The sequence below is a fragment of the Lipotes vexillifer genome, unplaced genomic scaffold, assembly GCF_000442215.2.
Source record: "Lipotes vexillifer unplaced genomic scaffold, Lipotes_vexillifer_v1.1 scaffold330, whole genome shotgun sequence".
NCBI lineage: Eukaryota > Metazoa > Chordata > Mammalia > Artiodactyla > Lipotidae > Lipotes > Lipotes vexillifer.
Genome location: NW_006775627.1, coordinates 1,964,184 through 1,986,451, shown reverse-complemented (window position 1 = coordinate 1,986,451; position 22,268 = coordinate 1,964,184). Strand labels below are relative to the sequence as shown.

Genomic DNA, 22,268 nt, shown 5'->3' with positions numbered 1-22,268 from the left:
CCCTACAAAAGGGAATGGTTAGATAAGATGTTCTCCAAAGTTCCTTCCACTTACCACCATCTATTCCTCTCTCAGGAACTTTGCTTGTGTTCTGGTCATCCTCTTGCTGCATAACAAGCTGTCCCAAGACGCAGTGACTTAAAACAAGAATACTTTTATCGTATCTCATGATTTTGTGGATCAGGACAGGACTTAGCTAAGCAATTCTTCAGTTCTATATGATGTCAATAGAGGTCACAGGTAATCAGCTGGAGGATGGGTGGGTCTGGAGGATTCAAGATTGCTTCACTCTCTGTGTAGCACCTTGGCAGGGATACCTGAAAAGCTGGGCTTAGCTGAGACTATCAATCAGAGAAGCATGTTGGAGCCTCTCCAACATGGTGATTTCAATATAGTCAGACTGGTCTCAGATAAGAATGCTGGGGGCTCCCAAAGAGAGTATTCCAAGAAACAGTAAATGGAAGCTACCAGTCTCTCAAAGCCTTGGACCCGAAACTGTCACAGTATCACTTCCACTGTATTACACTGGCCAAATAATCAGATCCCTCAAAGATTCTAGAGGACAAGACACAGATACCACCTCTCAATGGGGGCTGTAGCAAAGAATCGATAGGCATTTTTAATCCAGCATAGCCTGTATCTAGGAATTAACACCAACAGTGACACTCATTACTCTGTCCAATGTTTCATAGTAGAAACTAAAAAGATAAAAAGGAACAAACAGTCCCTGGCTTAAAAAAGGTCACAATATGACAAAAAGAACAGCAAAGGAAGCATTCCTTTTCTGCTTAGTAACCTAACTCAAGTCGATTTATTCTATTGTTATTAATAGAACATTAATTAATAACTGATAAAAGCATGTATTTGAAAATGCCACATTTAAAAAAAAACACCAAGTTATGAACAAAGAGTCTACATATGCACTAAGTCTGGAAGGAAAGAAAAAAGTTTTAGGATATGGGATTCATTTCCAATTTTTTAATGATATAATATAGTCTGAAGGATATATGTCTTCAATTCCTAGGCAAACCCTACAAAACTTTATTCAACAAATAATCTGTAGGAGGTATCTGTCAATTCTAATTTTATAATCAACTAACCACTTATCAGACTCTTAATTCTTACAACTAAAAAAAACAAAACAAAAACCCTAGCTGTAAGAGATGCTAGCAAGAACCAGTGTTCACAACATAAGTGAAAAGAAACCAGAATTACTTAAATATACATATAAAATATGTTTCCTCAAATAAGTAACTGATAAAAATGTCTGATCACATGGTCTTTCTTTAAATAGACCATTTGTTTCAAAAATGATATTTTTCTAATAGTCGAAATGAAATGAATTAATGATGTAATCTAGAATAATTCATACTAAAATAATCCCGTCACAGGTTCTCTGGGTCATTTAAAGCATGCCCCCTCTGCTGTCTGTTTTCGGAACTAACTACAGACAAAACCATATCTCAACAGCACCCTCCTGTGTGATCTATTTCAGCAACCACTTCACCAGTCACAGGGCTGTGCCAATTCCCATGGCCAAAGAAGTTCTTTATTAAACCACAAACACACCTTACTTTTAAAGGTAATGTGATTTCAAATCAGCTTGGAGAGGAAGTAAAAATATTTAGACAAGTGTTATCCTCTAGAAATTATATTACAGAACCACAAATGCATCTAAAGCATGTGGATATACACAGGGAGTAACACTTCCATACTAATGGCGGATTGCCTAATTCTTCCTCTGTAAGGAAAACGCCATTCTTTCAACACTTGATTCAATCAGATGATCCCAAGGTTTCCTCAAAAGTGGTCTACAGACAACCTGCATCAGAATCATAAGAATCTCCTAATAGGTGTTTCTTAAAATTTCTATTGGGCTTCCCCCCCCCCCCCCCTGCCGATGCAGGGCACACGGGTTCGTGCCCCGGTCCAGGAAGACCCCACAAGCTGCGGAGCAGCTGGGCCCGTGAGCCATGGCCGCTGAGCCTGCGCGTCCGGAGCCTGTGCTCCGCAATGGGAGAAGCCACAACAGTCAGAGGCCCGCGTACCACAAAAAAAAGTTCTAATACCTCAGCCCCACTCCAGACCTATGGAAATAGACTCCCCAGGGATATGACCCAGGAATCTTCACTTATATCAAACACTCTAGGTATGTGACATGCCTGATGAGCTTTGAGAATAGCCACCCTAATGCATTACACATATAAAACAACTTTTCTGGGATTGGAGGGTAATCATATTAATAAATGAAGGATACTAACTTCCCTTTTTTTTTTTTTTTGCGGTACGTGGGCCTCTCACTGCTGTGGCCTCTCCCGTTGCGGAGCACAGGCTCCGGAAGCGCAGGCTCCGGAAGCGCAGGCTCAGCGGCCATGGCTCACGGGCCCAGCCGCCCCGCGGCACGTGGGATCTTCCCAGACCGGGGCACGAACCAGTGTCCCCTGCATCGGCAGGCAGACTCTCAACCACTGCGCCACCAGGGAAGCCCTGTTTTTCACTCTTGAATGAAGACACTAATGTCATCTATACCTATATGCATATGAAGCAAAACTGAGAGGGCCAATTACTGTAAAGAAAGAATGCAATTCAATAATATCCTGGAAGAATAGATCAAAATTCAAATTTAAATAGGGAAAGGTAAAATCCTACAAAACATTGTAATTAAATTATTTTCTAAAAATTATACACAATCTTGGTTTACATGCAGTTCATAAGAAAGCATTTTTATTAGGGTTCTACTGGTCACAAGAAAATTAAGTTCATCACTGAAAATGTTTAAGGAGACTATATAGATCATCTATCTGATATTTCAAAGACAAATGCTACTTTAGGTAAAAAATGTTATCTGCACCATCTGTTCAATTCAGTAAGTATTTATAGAGGGCCTACAATGTGCCAGGCACAATGCTAGGGTCTGGAAATGCATTGATGTCTAAGGCAAACTTGGTTCCTGCTGTCCCCAGAGAGCTTCCTAGATAGTGGAACACCCTTATGTCAACAGACGGATGATGCAACATAACTGACCTAGTAGCAGGGCACCTACCACAGATCTGGGAGAGGAAGAGAAGACTCGCTCAGCTAAGTGTTTGAAGAGAGGTATTGGAAGTTAGCTTTTTAAAGATTAAGGAGAAAAGAGATGAAGGAAGATCGAACATCTTACATAAAGACCTGATCCTCACTCGGTCAGATAAGCAAAAGAATGGTATATTAGAAAACTAAAAGGAGTTCAGTGTGGCTAAAGCACAAAGTATAAGGAGGAAAGCGTTGGTGACAGGATTAGAAAGGTGGTCCAGCTATGTAGTACCCCAAGAGCCCTATTAAAATCAGTATGCGAAGAATGATGGGGATCTAAGGAATGGTTTAAGAGAAGAATGAAATTATCTGATTTGCCCTTTAAAACCATCACTTCACTATAAAAAAGAGAACTTGATACATGATCAAAGAAATGCTAAAATGCTTTGGGAAGTAAGAGGTGGTTAATAAATGGTATTTGTATGAGTAGATACCCATTTGGAAAAAAATTAGAATCCTATCATACATAAAAACAAGTCATAAAGACTCAAGTATGAGAAGTAAAATGTTAAAATGACTAGATGAAAATATGTTCATGACACGGAAGGAGGAAAAAATTTATTAAGTAAGATGGACACAAGTACAAAACTAGATTTAACTAAATTATGACAAAAATATTTTATTTCTCAAGACAGTGTAAACAAAGTTAAGATAAGCCACAATTACTGAGAAAAGATTACTGCAGTGCTTCTAATTACAAAACGATTAGTATCCATACTATGTAAACGACTCTTACAAATTAATAAAAAAGACAAACACAATAGAAAAATATAGATAAGGGCTTCCCTGGTGGCACAGTGGTTGAGAGTCCGCCTGCCGATGCAGGGGACGCGGGCTCGTGCCCCGGTCCGGGAAGATCCCACATGCCGCGGAGCGGCTGGGCCCGTGAGCCATGGCCGCTGAGCCTGCGCATCCGGAGCCTGTGCTCCGCAACGGGAGAGGCCACAACAGTGAGAGGCCCGCGTACTGCAAAATATATATATATATAGATAGATAATTCACAAAGAAGAAATATGAATGGCCAGAAGCAAACGAAAAGATGCTCAACCTTACAAGTAGTCAAGCTAAAGCAAATTAACGCCATAATTAAATTTCATTACACTCATCACATTGGCAAAAACTTTAAAATCTGAAAGTGCCAGCTGTTGATGAGAAAGTGTGGAAATGGAGACACACATAGTGCTGGTGGGTACAACCACTTGGAGAACAATTTGGCAATATCTAGTAAAACTGGTCATGTACCTGCTCTAAAGGCAAATAATCCCACTTATAAATACGTACAGTAGAGAAGCCCTTACACTTTGGTGTGTTTTTTAATGATAGAAGTTAAGAAGATTTTCGATTTTCTTCCATGGGGAAAGGATAAATAAATTGTAATATATACTTACAATGAAATAAAATAAACTAGATCTACATTTACTGACATGGATTAATCAAAATTGTTGAATGAAACAGCAAGTTGCAGAGATATACATTCAATATACATTTTTACATAAATCACTAAAACACAGTACGGTGCTATATATTGCAAAAGTATAAAAACATGGAAGGAAAGGATACTCACCAGCCTCAGAACAATGGTTCCCTCATAGCAGGGGGAAAGGAGAGACAAAACAAGCTTGAGAACAAAGGAACAAAGAGGGGCGCTACCATGTATGAGCAACCTCCTGTTTCTTCAAAAGAAAAAATATGAAATTCTCTACATGTTTGGAATTATTTCACAGTTGAAAGCATATTATTACATGCTACAACATGGATGAACTTCGAAAACATGCTAAGTGAAAGAAACCAGACACAAAAGGCTACGTATTATATGATTCCATTTATATGAAATATCTAGAATTAGCTAAATGCATAGAGACAGGAAGCAAATTAATGGTTGCCAGGGGCTGGCGGGGAAGGCAGGGGTAGGGAGTGACTAATGGATACAGGCTTTCTATTTGGGGTGATGGAATTAAATAAAGGTAACTGTTGCAAAACACTGTAAAAGTAACTGTAAAAGTACTAAATGCCACTGAATTGTATGCTTTAAAATGGTTAATTTTATGTTACATGAATTTTAGCTCCTCAATTTAAAAAAAATTGTTTTAAGCATGTTACACTTCTAGGAGAAGAACAAGACTAAAAACAGAGTAATCAGTGAGGAGACTCTCAAAGTAATTATGAGATGATTCAGTCTGAATAAACTCTGACAATGGCAGAGAGGTTGTAAAAAATGGATACATTCAACAGTTGTTTTTCCAAGAGGACTCTGTAACCAATTGAATGAGGAGACAGAGGAATAGAGAGCAGCCAAGAGAACCAAGGTTTCTGATTTTCTAGTGTAATTAGAGAGCATGCCGTTCCCAATGAAGGGCAACACAGGGGAAGAAGTAAGTTTTAGAGGAAAAGTATTAATTCGGTTTGGAATATGCTGAGCGTGCGATGTCTATGGACTGTACAAATGAAGATATTTTGCAAGCAGCCCAGGATAACCTAGTCTAGACTTATATGTAGACTGTAATTGAGGCCATGGGAGTAGATGAGATCATTCTGGCAGTAAAATGAAAACAAAAAGCTGTAGCATAAAACCCAAAGGAACACCAACACTAAGATCCTCCAACAGAGACCTATAAGAAGTAGAAGCCAAGGGAAAGTTTCAAGAAGGAGAGAGTAGTCAAAAATGCCCCAAACTGCTGAGATATCAAAATAAGCACCGAAGTAGGTCTTCAGGAATATGGTGGTCTTTAGAGATTTTAGTGAGAGCAATTTCCTGCCAAGCTGCAGGAAAGCCGAGTAGGAAAAACTCTTCAAATGTTTAATAACCCAATATCCTCGATATTAATGATATAGGTACCAATAAAATCAGAGAAGCTTTAGCAAGAAAGAAGAACTGAGAAGGAAATGAGAGATGATAACCTATCCTCCTGAGGATTACAAAAAGCCACTTCCCACAGACCTGTAAACCACACTAGTGTTTCTCAAATTTTTCCATCAGAACTACCAAAAATGCAAAAGAAAGTCATTACACAGCCCTTGCCATCTCAGGGTAGGCAATAACTCTAAGGTATATAATTTGTCCTTAAAAATCCATGTAAATTATGCATTCTATTCATAAAAACAGGAATGCTTATTTTAATATAAAACTGTTTTCTCCTATTTTCAATTAAAATTATTGTTCTAGAAAAGTGTTCCATGTTTATTGTGCAATTTCCCATATGGCCCTCCCACAATCCTCACACACCCCATATGCATGTACACGCCACATACTCCCACTTTGAGAAACATGGAGGAGGTGCTTCATTCCACAAGAGTGACGTCCTCTGGAAATCTCTGCAGAAAGCATCTGCCAGAGCACAAGGCCCGTGAACTGCAACACGACCTGTAAACATTTCTTCATTTTTCTTAAAACTATCTTCTTTAACCTTCAAAGTATCTTTCAGATTTCATGGAATTGGATGGCTACATCCATGTTGAGGGGACTTTAATTATACCACCTCCTCATCTTTCTTGACTAAAAAGTCCTAATTTATCAAATACTCTTTACATGGAGGTTGACCCAATATTTTCAAATCACTTTTCTCTAAACATTTCCCATACATTTCCCAAGGTACAGACATGGTTTGGTAAAGGGGCCCTTATGCCTTTGAGACAAAGACAGGTTCAGCCTAAATGAGGTCATGAAAACAAAACACTAAGTTCCCAGTGCCCTAAGAGTCTAAGCCAATGACCTACAGAGTGTTCCAGCTGATCTTAATTTCCCTGGCACAGCACAGTAAGAGTACTGTAATATAATGCAAAATGTCTCTAAAGAGAAACTAGATACTGGCCCGAGTCTTGCCAATCACAGTTAAATAATATGAAAGTACCCCTTTCATCTGAATACTGGCTTCACACGCATGTGTCATCCTTCCCAAGAATGAAAGTAATCCTCCACTGTGAATGTGGGTTGATTGAAAAGCTTTTACTGGGCTTAGTCCCATAAAGCATACATGCTTTTAAACTGGCACTCCTGGGCTGGTAAGACTGAAAATGCTTATAAGGAGACCAAAAAGGCAAAGAACAGTATTTATTCTAAGCAGGGGTTATCCAAATTTAGAATGTGCTAATAGTGGTAAATCAATACTCAAATGTTTATCCTGATGAGCATCTCTTTTAACATCTAACAATGTCAGACTTCTCCCAGTAACAAAACTAAATTCACATTCCTAAGTTTCCTTCCAAACTCTTTATCATTTATATTAAACTATCAGTACATTCTCAAATATTCCCTCATTCCTTCCCTTAATAATAACTACTTCCTCTGCTCCTTCCCCATGCATTAATTCATTCATTTATTCTTTCATTCAGTAAAATTTACTGAGGGCCTATTAAATGCCAGGCATTGCTCTATCTGCTGGAGATTGAGTAGTATATAAAACAAAGTCCCTGCCCTCACAGGGCTCATGTTCTAGTGGGAAAAGGCAATGGAAGAATAAACAGATACATGTGTCAACATGTAATATGCCAGATTACAGTAAGTGCTAGAAAAACTACGCTGAGTCAGGGAGAAAAGAGTGTAGAGGTAGTAGAAGGCAATGTCAATCTTTGAACTCCATCTGAGCTAAAAATAGTTTTTAATGACCCATGATCCAGTAAATCAACTAAGGTTTCTTATAATGTAACTGAAAACAATGAATGTAAACCACCTGACTTGGAAAAGATTTGTTACCCAATCGTATTCATTCATTTTCTCAATTTCTGCACAATTTATCAACAAGGCTTTACCATTAACAATATGGTACTCTTTCACTTAAATATACTTTGTTCCAAGTAAAACACTCAGAAAAATATGAGGAAAAAGTGTTAATTTTATCACACTTTGGCTAAACCAACATACTGATGAGGCTTTTGCATTATTTCCAATTTTCTTAATAAAATGCTTTTGTCTTATAATGTGCTTTAAATGAATTTTCATCAAAAGTTTAGGGATGTATACTATCTACAGTAGCCAAGACATGGAAGCAACCAACAGATGAATGGATAAAGAAGATGTGATATGTATATAGAAATGGAATATTACTCAGCCATAAAAAGAATGAAATAATGCCATTTGCAGCAACATGGGCGGACCTAGAGAATATCATACTAAGTGAAGTACGCCAGATATAGAAAGACAAATATCATATGATATCACTTATATGTGGAATCTAAAATATGAGACAAATGAACTTATCCACAAAACAGAAACAGACTCACAGACATAGAAACAAACTTATAGTTACCAAAGGGAAAAGGGAACAGGGGAGGGATAAATTAGGAGTTTGGGATTAGCAGGTACAAACTACTATATACTCAGTGTCCTGTAATAAGCCATAGTGGAAAAGAATATGAAAAAAATATACATGTATATAAAACTGCATCACTTTGCTGTACACCAGAAACTAACACAACATTGTAAATCAACTTTACTTCAATAAAAATATTTTTTTAATCCTTCTAAGTTAAATATTAAAAAAAAAGTTTAGGACTGTAAATTTAGTTCATTCAGTTTAAGAAAAATGTCAACCATATAATTGGAAAAGTTATTCCTCACTCTCAAATCAATCAGCCAAATCAGATTAATGTTCTATCAAATAGAGTCCAACTTTACTTTTCAATTCAAACAGACTTATCAATAAGCATTCTGAGAAAAAATATTTTAAAGACCACTAAAAATTCATTATGGAATACATCTTTTAAAAGAAATAGCTGAAAGCTCTCAAAATTAAAATAATACAGAATTAAGAGTTCTGAGGGGTATGACAAAGTGCTAGGAAGGCCATGGAGTTCCTTTGGCAATTGTGTGAGTGTACATTTCTACCTTGATTTTCAGCTTTTGGATATAATTTTTAACAATTAAGTATAAAATTAGAAATAGCTTCATTAATTGTAGTATTCATCATGATAAAAATTTTCTTATGGTTTTAATGAAAGCAAATGGTATATACTTTTAAAAATTAGTCTAGCAGCTAGTATATTTTATTACTAGCGGAAAATATTAACATATTTTATGATAAAATAGGATGGGAACTGACTGGAATTAATATTTCATTATATGATTTGATAAAACAGGAAAATATAAAGATACAAGATCTGAAAGAAATTATGTACAAATTATATCCTTGAGTTTTATCCAATTTATCTTCAAAAATTTGGTAGTCTCAAATAGGATTTCTGTTACATTTAAAATAATCCGAACTACTAACTATTGTAGATGCTGCAGCACACCGTCCAAGCCTGCCCCCTTCAGGAGTGAAGCACTAATTCTCCCAGCTTTTAGTGTGTCAGCCACTAAGGCCCAGCTAAGTCCTCCCTGCCTGCCATTGCTCTCAGCTGAAGAGAGCCACCATGCCCAAGATCAGGTCCTTGCAGGGCAGCCCAGCCTCTGTGCCCTAATTCTGAACAATTCTGTAAGGCCATCCCAGCTTGAGCTCCTAGGGGATCAGCTGATGCCTCTTGTGGCTGCACTGCAGCCCAACTTGTCCCTGTGTCCATCCCATAGGCATTGTTTCCAAGGGCTCCGAGCCCCAGTAAACCTCCTGCAGGCAAACCTGGGCTCCAAGTCAGCTTCCCAGAGAACTTCCCTCAGCCACAGCACTAACCTATATATAACATCAGATGTTTGTAGGCGCATTTTTTTTTTCAGCTGTGGATGTGTCTCAAGTGGTGAGAATGGAAAATACATCACAAAAGGCCATTTTCAGCATTCAGTGTTTCCCACTGGTGCGCTACTTGCTTTGTTCTTAGGAAACCCTCCCTCAAAGGCTACATACGTTTGACAACAGTCAGTAGAGGGAAGAACTGAAGTCAGTAAATGAAAATTGAAAAATGAAAACTGTCATTACTCCCATCACATCATCATATATCTGAATTCAGAATGTTTCAACACTAGCCAAAATCCTTATTTCTAACTATGTCTTCCCTTAACAGAAATATAAGGCATAAAAAGACAGGAACCCCTTCTGATTCATGGTACTTTGATTAATCATTAAAGGAAGCCTTCCCTGTGTGTGATGCCCTAGAGGTTTACATGCCCCGGGGTAATGCACCAAGTGAGAAGGTTACTGTGAACACAGGTGGGTTTTAGGACAAAGTACAAATCCAAGATGAGGATCTGAAAACTGCTTATATCTTAAATCTTTGAGTTTGTAAATCTCTTGGAAAGTCTTCATGTATATCCATGGTGTATATGTCTCCCCATTTCTACAGCACAAGCACTGGCCTAAATCATTTACCAATGACATTAACAGGTAACAATTAAAACATTTGCTAACATCTACTCCTTGCTCTAAGAGACCTGTATTATAAACCCAATTGATATTCCACTTAATTTTTTCTAAATGTGTGGATTTTTAACACTAGACGCTGGAAGTATAACAATTCACCATGCACTTTTCACTTACAATTCCATTAGATAAGAATGATGATTAAAATCAGAAATATATCCGTTAATGTCATTGCACATGATCAAAATTTCCTATGTGTGTAACGGAAGCAAAAGACATATACTGCTAAAATCTCACTGGTCCAGGAGCCTAGTATATAACTTTGTTTTTGTTAATAGAATCTTTTCACAAAATTAGAAATATGTTTTAAAATTTGATGAAGAGGAGGAAGATGATTAATCATGATTAGAATAAATATGTCAAAGTATAATTTGTTAAATTGGTTTTAACTATTTATCTTCATTAATCTATTTACTCATTAATTCTTTTAAGGAAAGAACCCAAGAACAACAAAACCAAAGTATTTTATTTGGAAAGAAAAACAGTAATTAGAGCAAATAAATAAATGAGACAATTCAGATTACGGTAAGTACAACCAAGGAAATATACTAGGAAATGTGATAGGATGGAAAAAAAAAAAAACTGTGTAGAGGGATACTTTAGTCAAAAAAGGCCTCCTTGATGAGATGATCTTATGCTGATATCTAAAGAATAAAGAAGAGTCAGCTTTGTAAAGAACCAGGAAAAAAGGTTCCAGATGGAGGAAACAGCCAAGCTCAAGGCTCTGAGATAGAAGAAAGCTTGCCAAGTTCACATTCAGGTAGGACTGTCCCTACCTGTGGCTGGAGTATAACAAAGAGCAGAATGCAAGTACAGTTTAAGACATAGACAGAAGCCAAACCACACAGAATCCTGTAGGCCAAGGTAGAATTTTGAATTTTACCCTAAGCTATCAAAAAGTTTTCAACTAGGGAGTGAGATAATGTGATCTACATTTCTAGCAAGTGTATGGAAAATGGACCAAAATAAGCTAAAGTATCAATAGAAGCAAGGAGGCCATTTATAAGGTGCCTAAATGTCAGAAGACAGTAGCTCAAGTTGGGATGGTAGCAGTGGAGACGGAGAGAAGTTTATGGATTCAAGTATATTGTGATGAAAGATGTAGCAGTACTTGACAGAAGGCCAGAAAGAGGACTCCTTGGTTTTTGGCTTGAGTGATCAAGTGGGTGACTTGAGCCATCAAATGGATAACTTGAGCAAGAGTTTTTTAGAGAAGGACGTAGAAGTTATAACTACCTCAAACCCTGTAAGCCAAGCACAACCAGGTGCATACTGAACCTATGCCAGCCTCCGATGTTCATATCTAATCTCATACCCTTATTTCTAAGTTTAAATACAGTTTCACCACCCAACCTGGCCCCTCCCAGATACAATACTTTTTCTGACTCTCTATTATTTGGACCTAGACTTTGATGCACAATTTCGAGTTTAACTAGCCCCTTCCTGCCCACATCATCTCCATAAAGGTGGCTCCTGTGCACCTTGCCCCATGGCACCCAAATGTTCTCTTCATCAATGGAGGTGTGGTAACCACGTGAGAAGATCTGAACAAAGACTGAGAGGGAACTGCTGGGGCCAATGGGACCAAAAAAGCCTCCCGTCTACTACAGAATCATTAGTACTTCAAGAGCCATTAGAATCACTTGCTTTAGGAATAGAATAAAATTGTAGCACTCTCAGGCCCAGAAAGTGTGGTTAATAGGCTCATATCACATCACTCAGCAGCGGCAGGACCATATTAAAAACTAAGTTTGTGGATTCCTAGTCCAATATCTTTCAATTACATCATATGGCCCCACATCTTTCCATAGAAACTGTATTAAAAAACTGGCACACAGGATGTTGTAAATCTACCATCTGGGGGAGCTATCGTGGGTTAAAAAAACTTCTACTGCCTGCCCTAACAACCTAACCACCACATCTAACATTACATCTATGGAAAAATACATGTGAATCAACAACCAACTTAAAAAGGATCTTTTGGAATAGACAGAAGCGTTTGTAAACTAGTTAAGAATGTTAATCCTCCTGTTCGTGTTTATTTTCTCTGTGGCTTTGAAAACTACTCAATGAGTGGAAGCAAAGGGGAGGACAAGAAGTAAAAGATGCTCTCCCTATGTCAGCTCACCCATTTGTCTTCTAAACTGATTCTGGAAGCTTCCCTTCCGCTCCCTTTCATTGGCAAAGACTTGTGGCCATTTCCTAGGTTCTCCATTGAGCCATCCCTTACCTAGAGTACCAAAAGGACAATTCCCAAGTCTGCTTATCCTTACTCAAATCAGTATATACTTATACAATGGAGTTTATTACTGTGCCATATAAGCTGACATGATTCAAAGCAACAACCATAAAACTGCAGAAAGCTTTTTTATATTAAGATCCACATTTATATTGAAGCATGAATGACTCCAATTTTCCTTCTCCTGATAGAACATAATGTATGCCCCTAGGGAAAAACCAACCAGAAGCTGAGCTTTCAAAGAAGCAAGAAATAAAAGTCATGTTGCAGATAAAGGTTGGACTGCAAGTGTATCCTGCAAATTAACTAAAAATTAGAGGCAACCTTCAAACTGGAAATAAAACCTTGTTGAGCAGAAGATCTGCTAGGCGATTTAAGTTTTAAAATAGGAAGAGACAGCTGTCTCTGTTACAGACAAAGGTAACTAGCATGAAGTAGGGAGGATCCTGAGTTGATAGCTCCTGTCATCAGAGGCTAAGGGACCTCAATAATATGCAGGCTCAGGACAAGGACCAAGGAAGATGACCATCACTGTAGGGTGGCATCAACTGAAACCACTGTCAAATAAATGCCCTTCACGTGAATTAAATGATTTGAGGCAAAGGAGTTGGATACTGTGAACTGTGGAGGCTAAGTCAGCCAAATTAATCAGTGGGTTACCATGTATCATTCATATATTATAAGAATTTGTTTGTGTGGCAACTGTTTTTTGCTTGAGCTTTTTTTCCCTAGGGTACTAGTTGTCCATTGTTTCCTCCCCACCTCCATACATCATACCTACTGAACTCGCACTTCCTACTCACAGAATTTGTTCCATAACCCTTGCTGAGTGAGCATCGGTCCAGGTCCCTGTGTCCCCTTGGCCAAAGCTGACTGAATAAGAGCGGAACACACTGGGCTAACAGCTCTCTCCAAAGATAGATTCCAGTCAGTTACCACATGCTAAACCAGTAGTAGGAGGAAATATTTATTCCAATAGGTGTGGCCACTGGGGGCCACAGGCAGTGACATGCAATCAAGACAAGCAAGACTGTAGAGAAATGTCAGAGGATGAAATGGATTTAGAAAAAGAAGCAGAGACTATGTGCTGTTTTTACGGGAAAACAAAAGAGAGAGAGTGGAAAAAGTGTCTGTTATATTTTCTGCAAATATATGAAATTTACGTTTCATTTTACATTATATAGGATTTTGTAAAATGGCCAAGGGGACCTAAATACAATTGATATGCTGTTTACATAAATTTAAATTGCCAAAGACCTAATTTAAAAAGATTTTGAAACATAACCAGCTTGTAATTTGAGGATTTCATGTATCATTCCAACTAAGACAATTTGATTATGAATGATTTTAAATGATACCAAGGAATTTTTATTTTTGTTAGGGAATAATGGCATGTTGGTTAAATGAAAAAATGTACTTTTCAGCAATGCATACAAAACTAGGTAGGGATTCAGTGACAGGATGTCCAGGTTTTACTTTTTTTTAAGTAATTTATTTATTGTACTTCAACAAATACAATAAAAATTTCAAAAAGGAATAGATGAAGTAAATGAGACAAAATCTTGATAAATGCTGAATCTGGAAAACGAGAATATGAGGGTATAGTTCATTGCTTTCTACTTCTGTGTATATTGGAGAAATGAGTATTTGAGTTTGGATAACGCAGCAGCCACACAAGAACCACACATACAAGTTTCACACGGTACAAATTAAGATCGTTACTGACATCATGAAGGAATGACATCAGAGGCCGTTTAATTTGGGAACAGAGATGAACTTATTTTTTGATAGTACCTGACATGTGAGATGAAAATGAAATCAAAGGCAGAACATGTGGAAAATAATTTAATTATTTGGAAGAGAGTTTTTACTTTCCTGAGATATACAAAAAGGTTTAACTCAATATGGAATAAACCAAAACCAGTGTGGTGAGGGGCAAACACATTCAGAAATGACATTCTTTTTTATCTCCCTTTATCTAAACTGTGGAAGCATGGGCAAATCACTTCCTGTTTATGTACTTCAAAAAAATAATCTTAAAATGTGGATGACAGACCCACTTCCTGGCTTTAGTGTGACTGTGGACTGTAAACTACACACAAAATCTGGTTATTAATAAAACTAATAAAACTTACTTGTTGATAGATCAATTATTTGATAGATTTTTCATATCAATTTTAGGGAGAAGATAGAAGAAAGTTAGAGGAAAAAAACAGAGACAGTTATATTTGAGAAAGGAAAAAAAAAAAGGAATCCAGGTTCTTAGGTGCAAATTATCAAATGGCATTTGTTGCCTCTGCTTTTGTATTATGGGCAGAGTTGTAACTAACAACAATTGATATAGGTTTATTACTGTGCTACTCGTATGGTTCTCAATTTCTGTGGAAACTGTACCTTCCAAAGAAAGGGCTGTCAAAGCCTCAAGAAATCCAATTTTCATACCTCAACATACTAAAGGCCATATATGACAAACCCACAGCCAACATCATTCTCAATGGTGAAAAACTGAAACCATTTCCTCTAAGATCAGGAACATGACAAGGCTGTGCACTCTCACCACTATTATTCAACATAGTTTTAGAAGTTTTAGCCACAGCAATCAAAGAAGAAAAAGAAATAAAAGGAGGAAAAGAAGAAGTAAAGCTGTCACTGTTTGCAGATGACATGGAACTATACATAGAGAATCCTAAAGATGCTACCAGAAAACTACTAGAGCTAATCAATGAATTTGGTAAAGTAGCAGGATACAAAATTAACGCACAGAAATCTCTTGCATTCCTATACACTAATGATGAAAACACTGAAGAGAAATTAAGGAAACACTACCATTTACCACTGCAACAAAAAGAATAAAAAACCTAGGAATAAACCTACCTAAGGAGACAAAAGACCTGTATGCAGAAAACTATAAGACACTGATGAAAGAAATTAAAGATGATACAAACAGATGGAGAGATACACCATGTTCTCAGATTGGAAGAATCAACATTGTGAAAGTGACTATACTACCCAAAGCAATCTACAGATTCAATGCAATCCCTATCAAACTACCAATGGCATTTTTCACAGAACTAGAGCAAAACATTTCACAATTTGTATGGAAGCACAAAAGACCCCGAATAGCCAAAGAAATCTTGAGAAAGAAAAATGGAGCTGCAGGAATCAGGCTCCTGGACTTCAGACTATACTACAAAGCTACAGTAATCAAGACAGTATGGTACTGGCCCAAAAACAGAAATATTGATCAATGGAACAGGATAGAAAGCCCAGAGATAAACCCATGCACATATGTTCATCTTATTTTTGATAAAGGAGGCAAGATTACACAATGGAGAAAAGACAGCCTCTTCAATAAGTGGTGCTGGGAAAACTGGACAGCTACATGTAAAAGAATGAAATTAGAACACTCCATAACACCATACACAAAAATAAACTTAAAATGGATTAAAGACCTAAATGTAAGACCAGACACTATCAAACTCTGAGAGGAAAACATAGGCAGAACACTCTATGACATAAGTCACAGCAAGATCCTTTTTGACCCACCTCCTAGAGAAATGGAAATAAAACAAAAATAAACAAATGGGACGTAATGAAACTTAAAAGCTTTTACACAGCAAAGGAAACCATAAACAAGACCAAAAGACAACCCTCAGAATGGGAGAAAATATTTGCAAATGAAGCAACTGACAAAGGATTAATCTCCAAATTTTACAAGCAGCTCATGCAGCTTGTAATCAAAAAAACAAACAACCCAATCCAAAAATGGGCAGAAGACCTAAACAGACATTTCTCCAAAGAAGATATACAGATTGCCAACAAACACATGAAAGGATGCTCAACATCACTAACCATTAGAGAAATGCAAATCAAAACTACAATGAGGGGGCTTCCCTGGTGGCGCAGTGGTTGAGAGTCCACCTGCCGATGCAGGGGACACGGGTTTGTGCCCCAGTCCGGGAGGATCCCACATGCTGCGGAGCAGCTGGGCCCATGAGCCATGGCCGCTGAGACTGCGCGTCTGGAGCCTGTGCTCCACAGCGGGAGAGGCCCGCGTACAGCAAAAAAAAAAAAAAAAACTACAATGAGGTATCACCTCACACCAGTCAGAAGGGCCCTCATCAAAAAATCTACAAACAATAAATGTTGGAGAGGGTGTGGAGAAAAGGGAACCCTGTTGCACTGCTGGTGGGAATGTAAATTGATACAGCCACTATGGAGAACAGTATGGAGGTTCCTTAACAAGCTAATAATAGAAATACCATACAACCCAGCAATCCCACTACTGGGCATATACCCTAAGAAAACCATAATTCAAAAAGAGTCAAGTACCACAATGTTCACTGCAGCTCTATTTACAATAGCCAGGACATGGAAGCAACCTAAGTGTCCATCGACAGATGAATGGATAAAGAAGATGTGGCATATATATACAATGGAATATTACTCAGCCATAAAAAGAAACGAAACTGAGTTATTTGTAGTGAGGTGGATGGACCTAGAGAGTCTGTCATACAGAGTGAAGTAAGTCAGAAAGAGAAAAACAAATACCGTATGCTAACACATATATATGTAATCTAAAAAAAAAAAAATGGTTCTGAAGAACCTAGGGGCAGAACAGGAATAAAGATGCAGATGTAGAGAATGGACTTGAGGACATGGGGAGGGGGAAGGGTAAGCTGGGACAAAGTGAGAGAGTGGCATGGACATATATACACTACCAAATGTAAAACAGATAGCTAGTGGGAAGCAGCCGCATAGCATAGGGAGATCAGCTCGGTGCTTTGTGACCACCTAGATGGGTGGGATAGGGAGGGTAGGAGGGAAACGCTAGAGGGAGGAGATATGGGGATATATGTATACATATAGCTGATTCACTTTGTTATACAGCAGAAACTAACACAACATTGTAAAGCAATTATACTCCAGTAAAGATGTTAAAAATAAATAAGTCATGGGGATGTAATGCACAGCATGGTGACTATAGTTAATAATACTGTATTGTATATTTGAAAGTTGCTAAAAGAGTAGATCTTAAAAGTTCTCATCACCAGAAAAAAAAATGTGTAACTATGTATGGATAGATGTTAACTAGACTTATTGTGATTGTTTCAGAATATATACAAATATCAAATCATTATCTTGTACACCTGAAATTAATATTATATCTCACTTTATATATCTCAATTTTAAAATAATTTTTAATAAAAATTTTAAAAATTAAAAAAAAAGAAATCTGATTTTCAGGTCCTAGATGTGACACCATCAGCCACATAGCATTTCTTAGCCTCAACTTACTCATCTGTAAAAGAAGAGTGCTTCACCTAGATCATCTCAAAGATCTCTTCCAGCTTGAACATTCCATGACACACTGTTTTTCACAGGTGATTTTTTATCTTTAAAATCTTCAGTAGCTTTATTTCGAATTAGTTATCCTACATAAATCCTGGAAAGCAATTAAGCAGAGCTACTACACAAACTGAGTCCAAGCACAAAAATAACCTGGGGGGAGACAAACTCAAAAAAAGAACTGATTCTTTTGCAAGGGGTAAATATATCTTATTCTTTCCCCTTCTTCAAATAATAAGTGCTAAAGCATGATTTCCTGGTAAATTTCAATCAGAAATAGAAAAAAAAAGTAAGACACCTAAATTCATAGGTTAAGTCACTTTTCATATAAAATTTAAATTGCAGGTAACTTTTCTGAACCATGTATATGGAACATACACTTTAAATCTGCTTCATTGATAAACACAAAGAAATATGCTTAAAAAATATATCTGGCCAGTACTATTTAAAAAAAGTGGGGAGAGGGAATAAAGAATCCAGATTTTATCTCAATCTAGTTCTTATTTTAAAATAAAAATACTGCAAGCATACAGTATTGTATACTTTGAGACATTTTATTTGCAAAAAGAGATAAAGCATATCCTATTTGCAGCTTCAATGCATTTTACCACTCATGCATTATGGAGACATCTCAAATTGTAAAAAAAAAAAAATATTTATGGCTTGTAAAATGATTTTTTACTGTGGTTTTGAAAGGTCACATGAAATTTAACGTTTCCAGTCTGGATTCTTTCAAACTTTCTGGTCATTTATTTATAAGTAACAAGTGCAATTCTTCACTTTTTCTATGGGGAGAAAAGAATTGCTAAAATGACTGGAATGGTTAAACAAAACAAATGAAAGAGAGACTATAAAGAAATGAGACATCGTCTCCTATAATGTTTCAGTCATAAATAATAGTCAATAGAAACCTAGCACATATAGTCATTTACCTCATATCAACCAAAGGTCAGAGATAATTGGGCCTGAAATATCATCTTGTAAAAGGGTAATCTGTGTCACAAAGACACTGAGTTTGGGAGAATAACTGACAGAGTCATCTGTTCCCAAAACCTCCCTCATTCCAAAGCATATACAAAGGAATAAAAACAAACAATCAGTTCTAGATGCAAAGTCCAGGTGGGGAAAAGGAACATAAAAGAATGCAAAAAGGAACCTTCCTCTTCCCCAACTCTGGGATAACCTTTTCTTCATGGGGACCCCCAACCTTTGGGCCAAGGAAGACAGAGGGAGCAGGAAAGGCACTTCTCAGGTGGAAACACCCCTTTGGGACTGGTCTCCAGGAGTCAGGCCAGAACTCTGCTCCTGCAACAGCACAGCTGTCTGTGTGGGCGCAGTGCTCTCTGAAAAGGTCACTGTGGAAACAGGACACAAGGCCGAAGCAGGAAACTGGTCAGAGTCAAGGGTAGCATAGCACCCTTTTCCCATGTTGCCGATTTGCTAAACCTGATCTGAAGAAATGTTATTCCCCAAGATCAGACGTCTTACTCTAGGCTGATGACTACCCATACTTAGGCCACAACCTTTACTTGACCCTGACACTCACACCCACTCTCTTTCTCGTTTTTCTCCCTCTATTAACTTAAGCATAAAACATTCTCTCCCTATTCAAAACAAACGCTGCCCCTTGGACACATCTGGTAGATGAGGCATTCTCCCAGTGCTCATTCACAAAATTAAAGTCAGAGTAGACCCCGTCCTCTCTCCTTCCTCTGTTAACTCCTAAGTCTTAACCCAACCCCGAATCAAAGCCCCACATTGATAAACACCCTTCGAATGGCATTTTTGCCCAGCTCAGTGCCTCAGTGCCTAGGATGGTGCAAGGAACATAGCAGGCCCTCCATAAATAGGGAAACAATGTATTAAATTCCTCAAATGCCTATTACGCCATCAGCAGATATTTCCTTTTCCCATTCTGGATCATAGGGACAGTCCAGAATCGATCTTTTCCACCACCATGACGCACAGACAAATCTATCATCTACATTCCCATCTTATATCTTAACCCCAAAGCCAAGCTCTTAAAAGGCCCAGACATTTCAGCAGGGCTGTTTTTTCCTTGGGCTCTGTCTTTACAGCTCTTGAAAGAGTCTCCTCCTTGATCATCTCCCCATCCAAAGTCTCATCAAAGACTCTAATTGCCTCCCCCATCAAAGACTCTAATTCAGAACATACCTCTGCTCCGGGAATATTTACTCCCACTTTCTCCAATCCTCATCCAAAAAGCACATGTACCAATTAAACTGCAACCCCCTCCCTCCCCCCAAAAAAACAAGTATATAAGTCTTATTACACCAGACATCCATCAAAATACAACATCCCATGGAATGCTTCTCTACTGTCTCTATTATTACTGTACGTTATCAAGAATTCATCTATTTCCTGGGGCATTTCCTTCATTCCTAAAACTATAAACACACATTATTGAACCCATCACAGGTAGTAAAAGTGCTGAAAAAACAAAAGAGAACAACAGATGGGGGAAAATAATTGACTGTCTTCTCCTCTCTGTTCATTATCCCTCTCCTTGTTGCAAGCATCTGACTATTTAAATTTATTGTTTCTACCCTTGCAAGAACAAGGTACATTTTACATAGTGAAGCTTCTCTTTGTTTTGTTGATTCAAAATTGGAAGAAAGCATATTCAAAAGAGATGGGATTATCCTAGGATACACTAATTTTTTTCTCAAAAAATGTATAATTGTTTTGGATCTCCCCATAGTTGCTTGGTCCTTGATGTTTAATTTGCTCAAGTCAGTCCCAAAATAGAAACTTGAAAAGAAAGAAAATCATAAAAATTAAGTTCATAAGCTAATCATCACTTATAAGTCATCTGCCTTCTGCAGCCAGTAGCCTCCAAACTGAGGAATTCGCTGAAACGAAAGAAAACCTGCGGAGTCCAAAACTCCTATTACCTTTCACCACAGCTCACCATTATCACTTTCCTTTAGTAAATAACATTGGCTTGGGTTGAAAAGGTGAAAGATTAAAGAAGGTATTAAAAGAACCAGTCAATCCCCTTCTCACCCCAACACCACTGCCAGCCCTTCCAATTTCTGACTTAAAATCGTTCAGCTGTTATCATATATAACTCTCTCACCTACAATGTGAATAATTATAGCTCCCAGGCTCTGTACTTTACATATATTCTTTCATTTAACGCATCCCAAAAGCCTGACATGTTTTAAAGTTCCCATTATACAGACGTGAAAACTGAGACCCTGAAGGAACCTAATGGCTACGAAGTATATCAGTCAATAGAGTTATTTAAAATAGGCCATGCTGATACTTTGTTAATAGTGTAAGAGTATCTTAAAGACTAAATGGATGTAGAACTCCTAAGATTTTTGAATTAGAACACTTTTAAATGCATACCTGTTTTTTCCTTGAATTTGCTTTGGGAAACAGGCCTGCTGACAACACAGATGTAAATGGAGAGCAGCATAGCTCAGGAAAAGGGTTTGGAATAGATGGCATTTCCAGAACATCAAGATCTTTCTTTTTTCTCCTACACCAAGAGAACATAGAATGTAATTTACATAAAACAGAATGTAAAATATAATTGCTGTCAGGATTAAAAAGTTAAGGCCAGCATGCACCACTCTGTGACAACACATATTATATAAAGTATATGGCAAAGGTCTGTGGTGTACTTTCTATGGGTCAAAATAAGTTAGTTAATTGATATAAATCAATCTTCTTTTGTATTCCTTTTTTGGGGGCCTTTAAAAAAACAATCACCAGGCTTGGAAACCCCATTTCCAGCACTTCTGATAATTTTCCTGAAGCTGAAATACAGACTACAGAATTATTGATGCAAAAATCATCCTGAGGAGCTAGACATTGTTTTGCATCCACTAAATTGACAAAGTCTATAAACGTTTACTGAATTCATCCCTATGCTATTTTACTAATCACTTTTGGAAGTTATGGTTTATTAATTATAGCTGTGGTTCATTGCACTTCAAATTTCATTCACAATGTTGCCCACACAGTCTGTTGATTTTTCAAGTGCTTATAGATACTAAACTGCAAGGCAGTGTTTTTGAGAAGGTTAAGCGAATAGAACTTGCTAGTGTTAATGTACTCTAGTCCACTGCGGAGTAATTTTAACTTCAGTGAAGTTGAAGCACTTTGAAAATCTCAAGAAAAAAAAAAAAAAGCACCACTTAAATGTATGAATATAAAGGACTACAGATTTTTGTATTGTTGCATCCTTTTTCTTTCCTGAAGTATGTGCGAAATTGTGAACTCTACAGGCACTTAGTGCTGAATGCTATGGAGACTGGGAAACCTTTTAAAGCCTCTATTCTTTCCTGCTG

General features: G+C 37.5%; 1 protein-coding gene across 1 annotated transcript in view; it reads right to left on the bottom strand.

Moving 5' to 3' along the window:
* The window catches only part of GRB14 (growth factor receptor bound protein 14), a 123,278-nt gene that overhangs the window by 100,148 nt on the left and 862 nt on the right, over positions 1 to 22,268 (bottom strand). Inside the window, exon 2 of the mRNA XM_007450071.1 lies at positions 21,322 to 21,454. Within this exon, the coding sequence (XP_007450133.1) occupies positions 21,322 to 21,454 (133 nt within the window). The remainder of the gene's footprint in view (positions 1 to 21,321; positions 21,455 to 22,268) is intronic.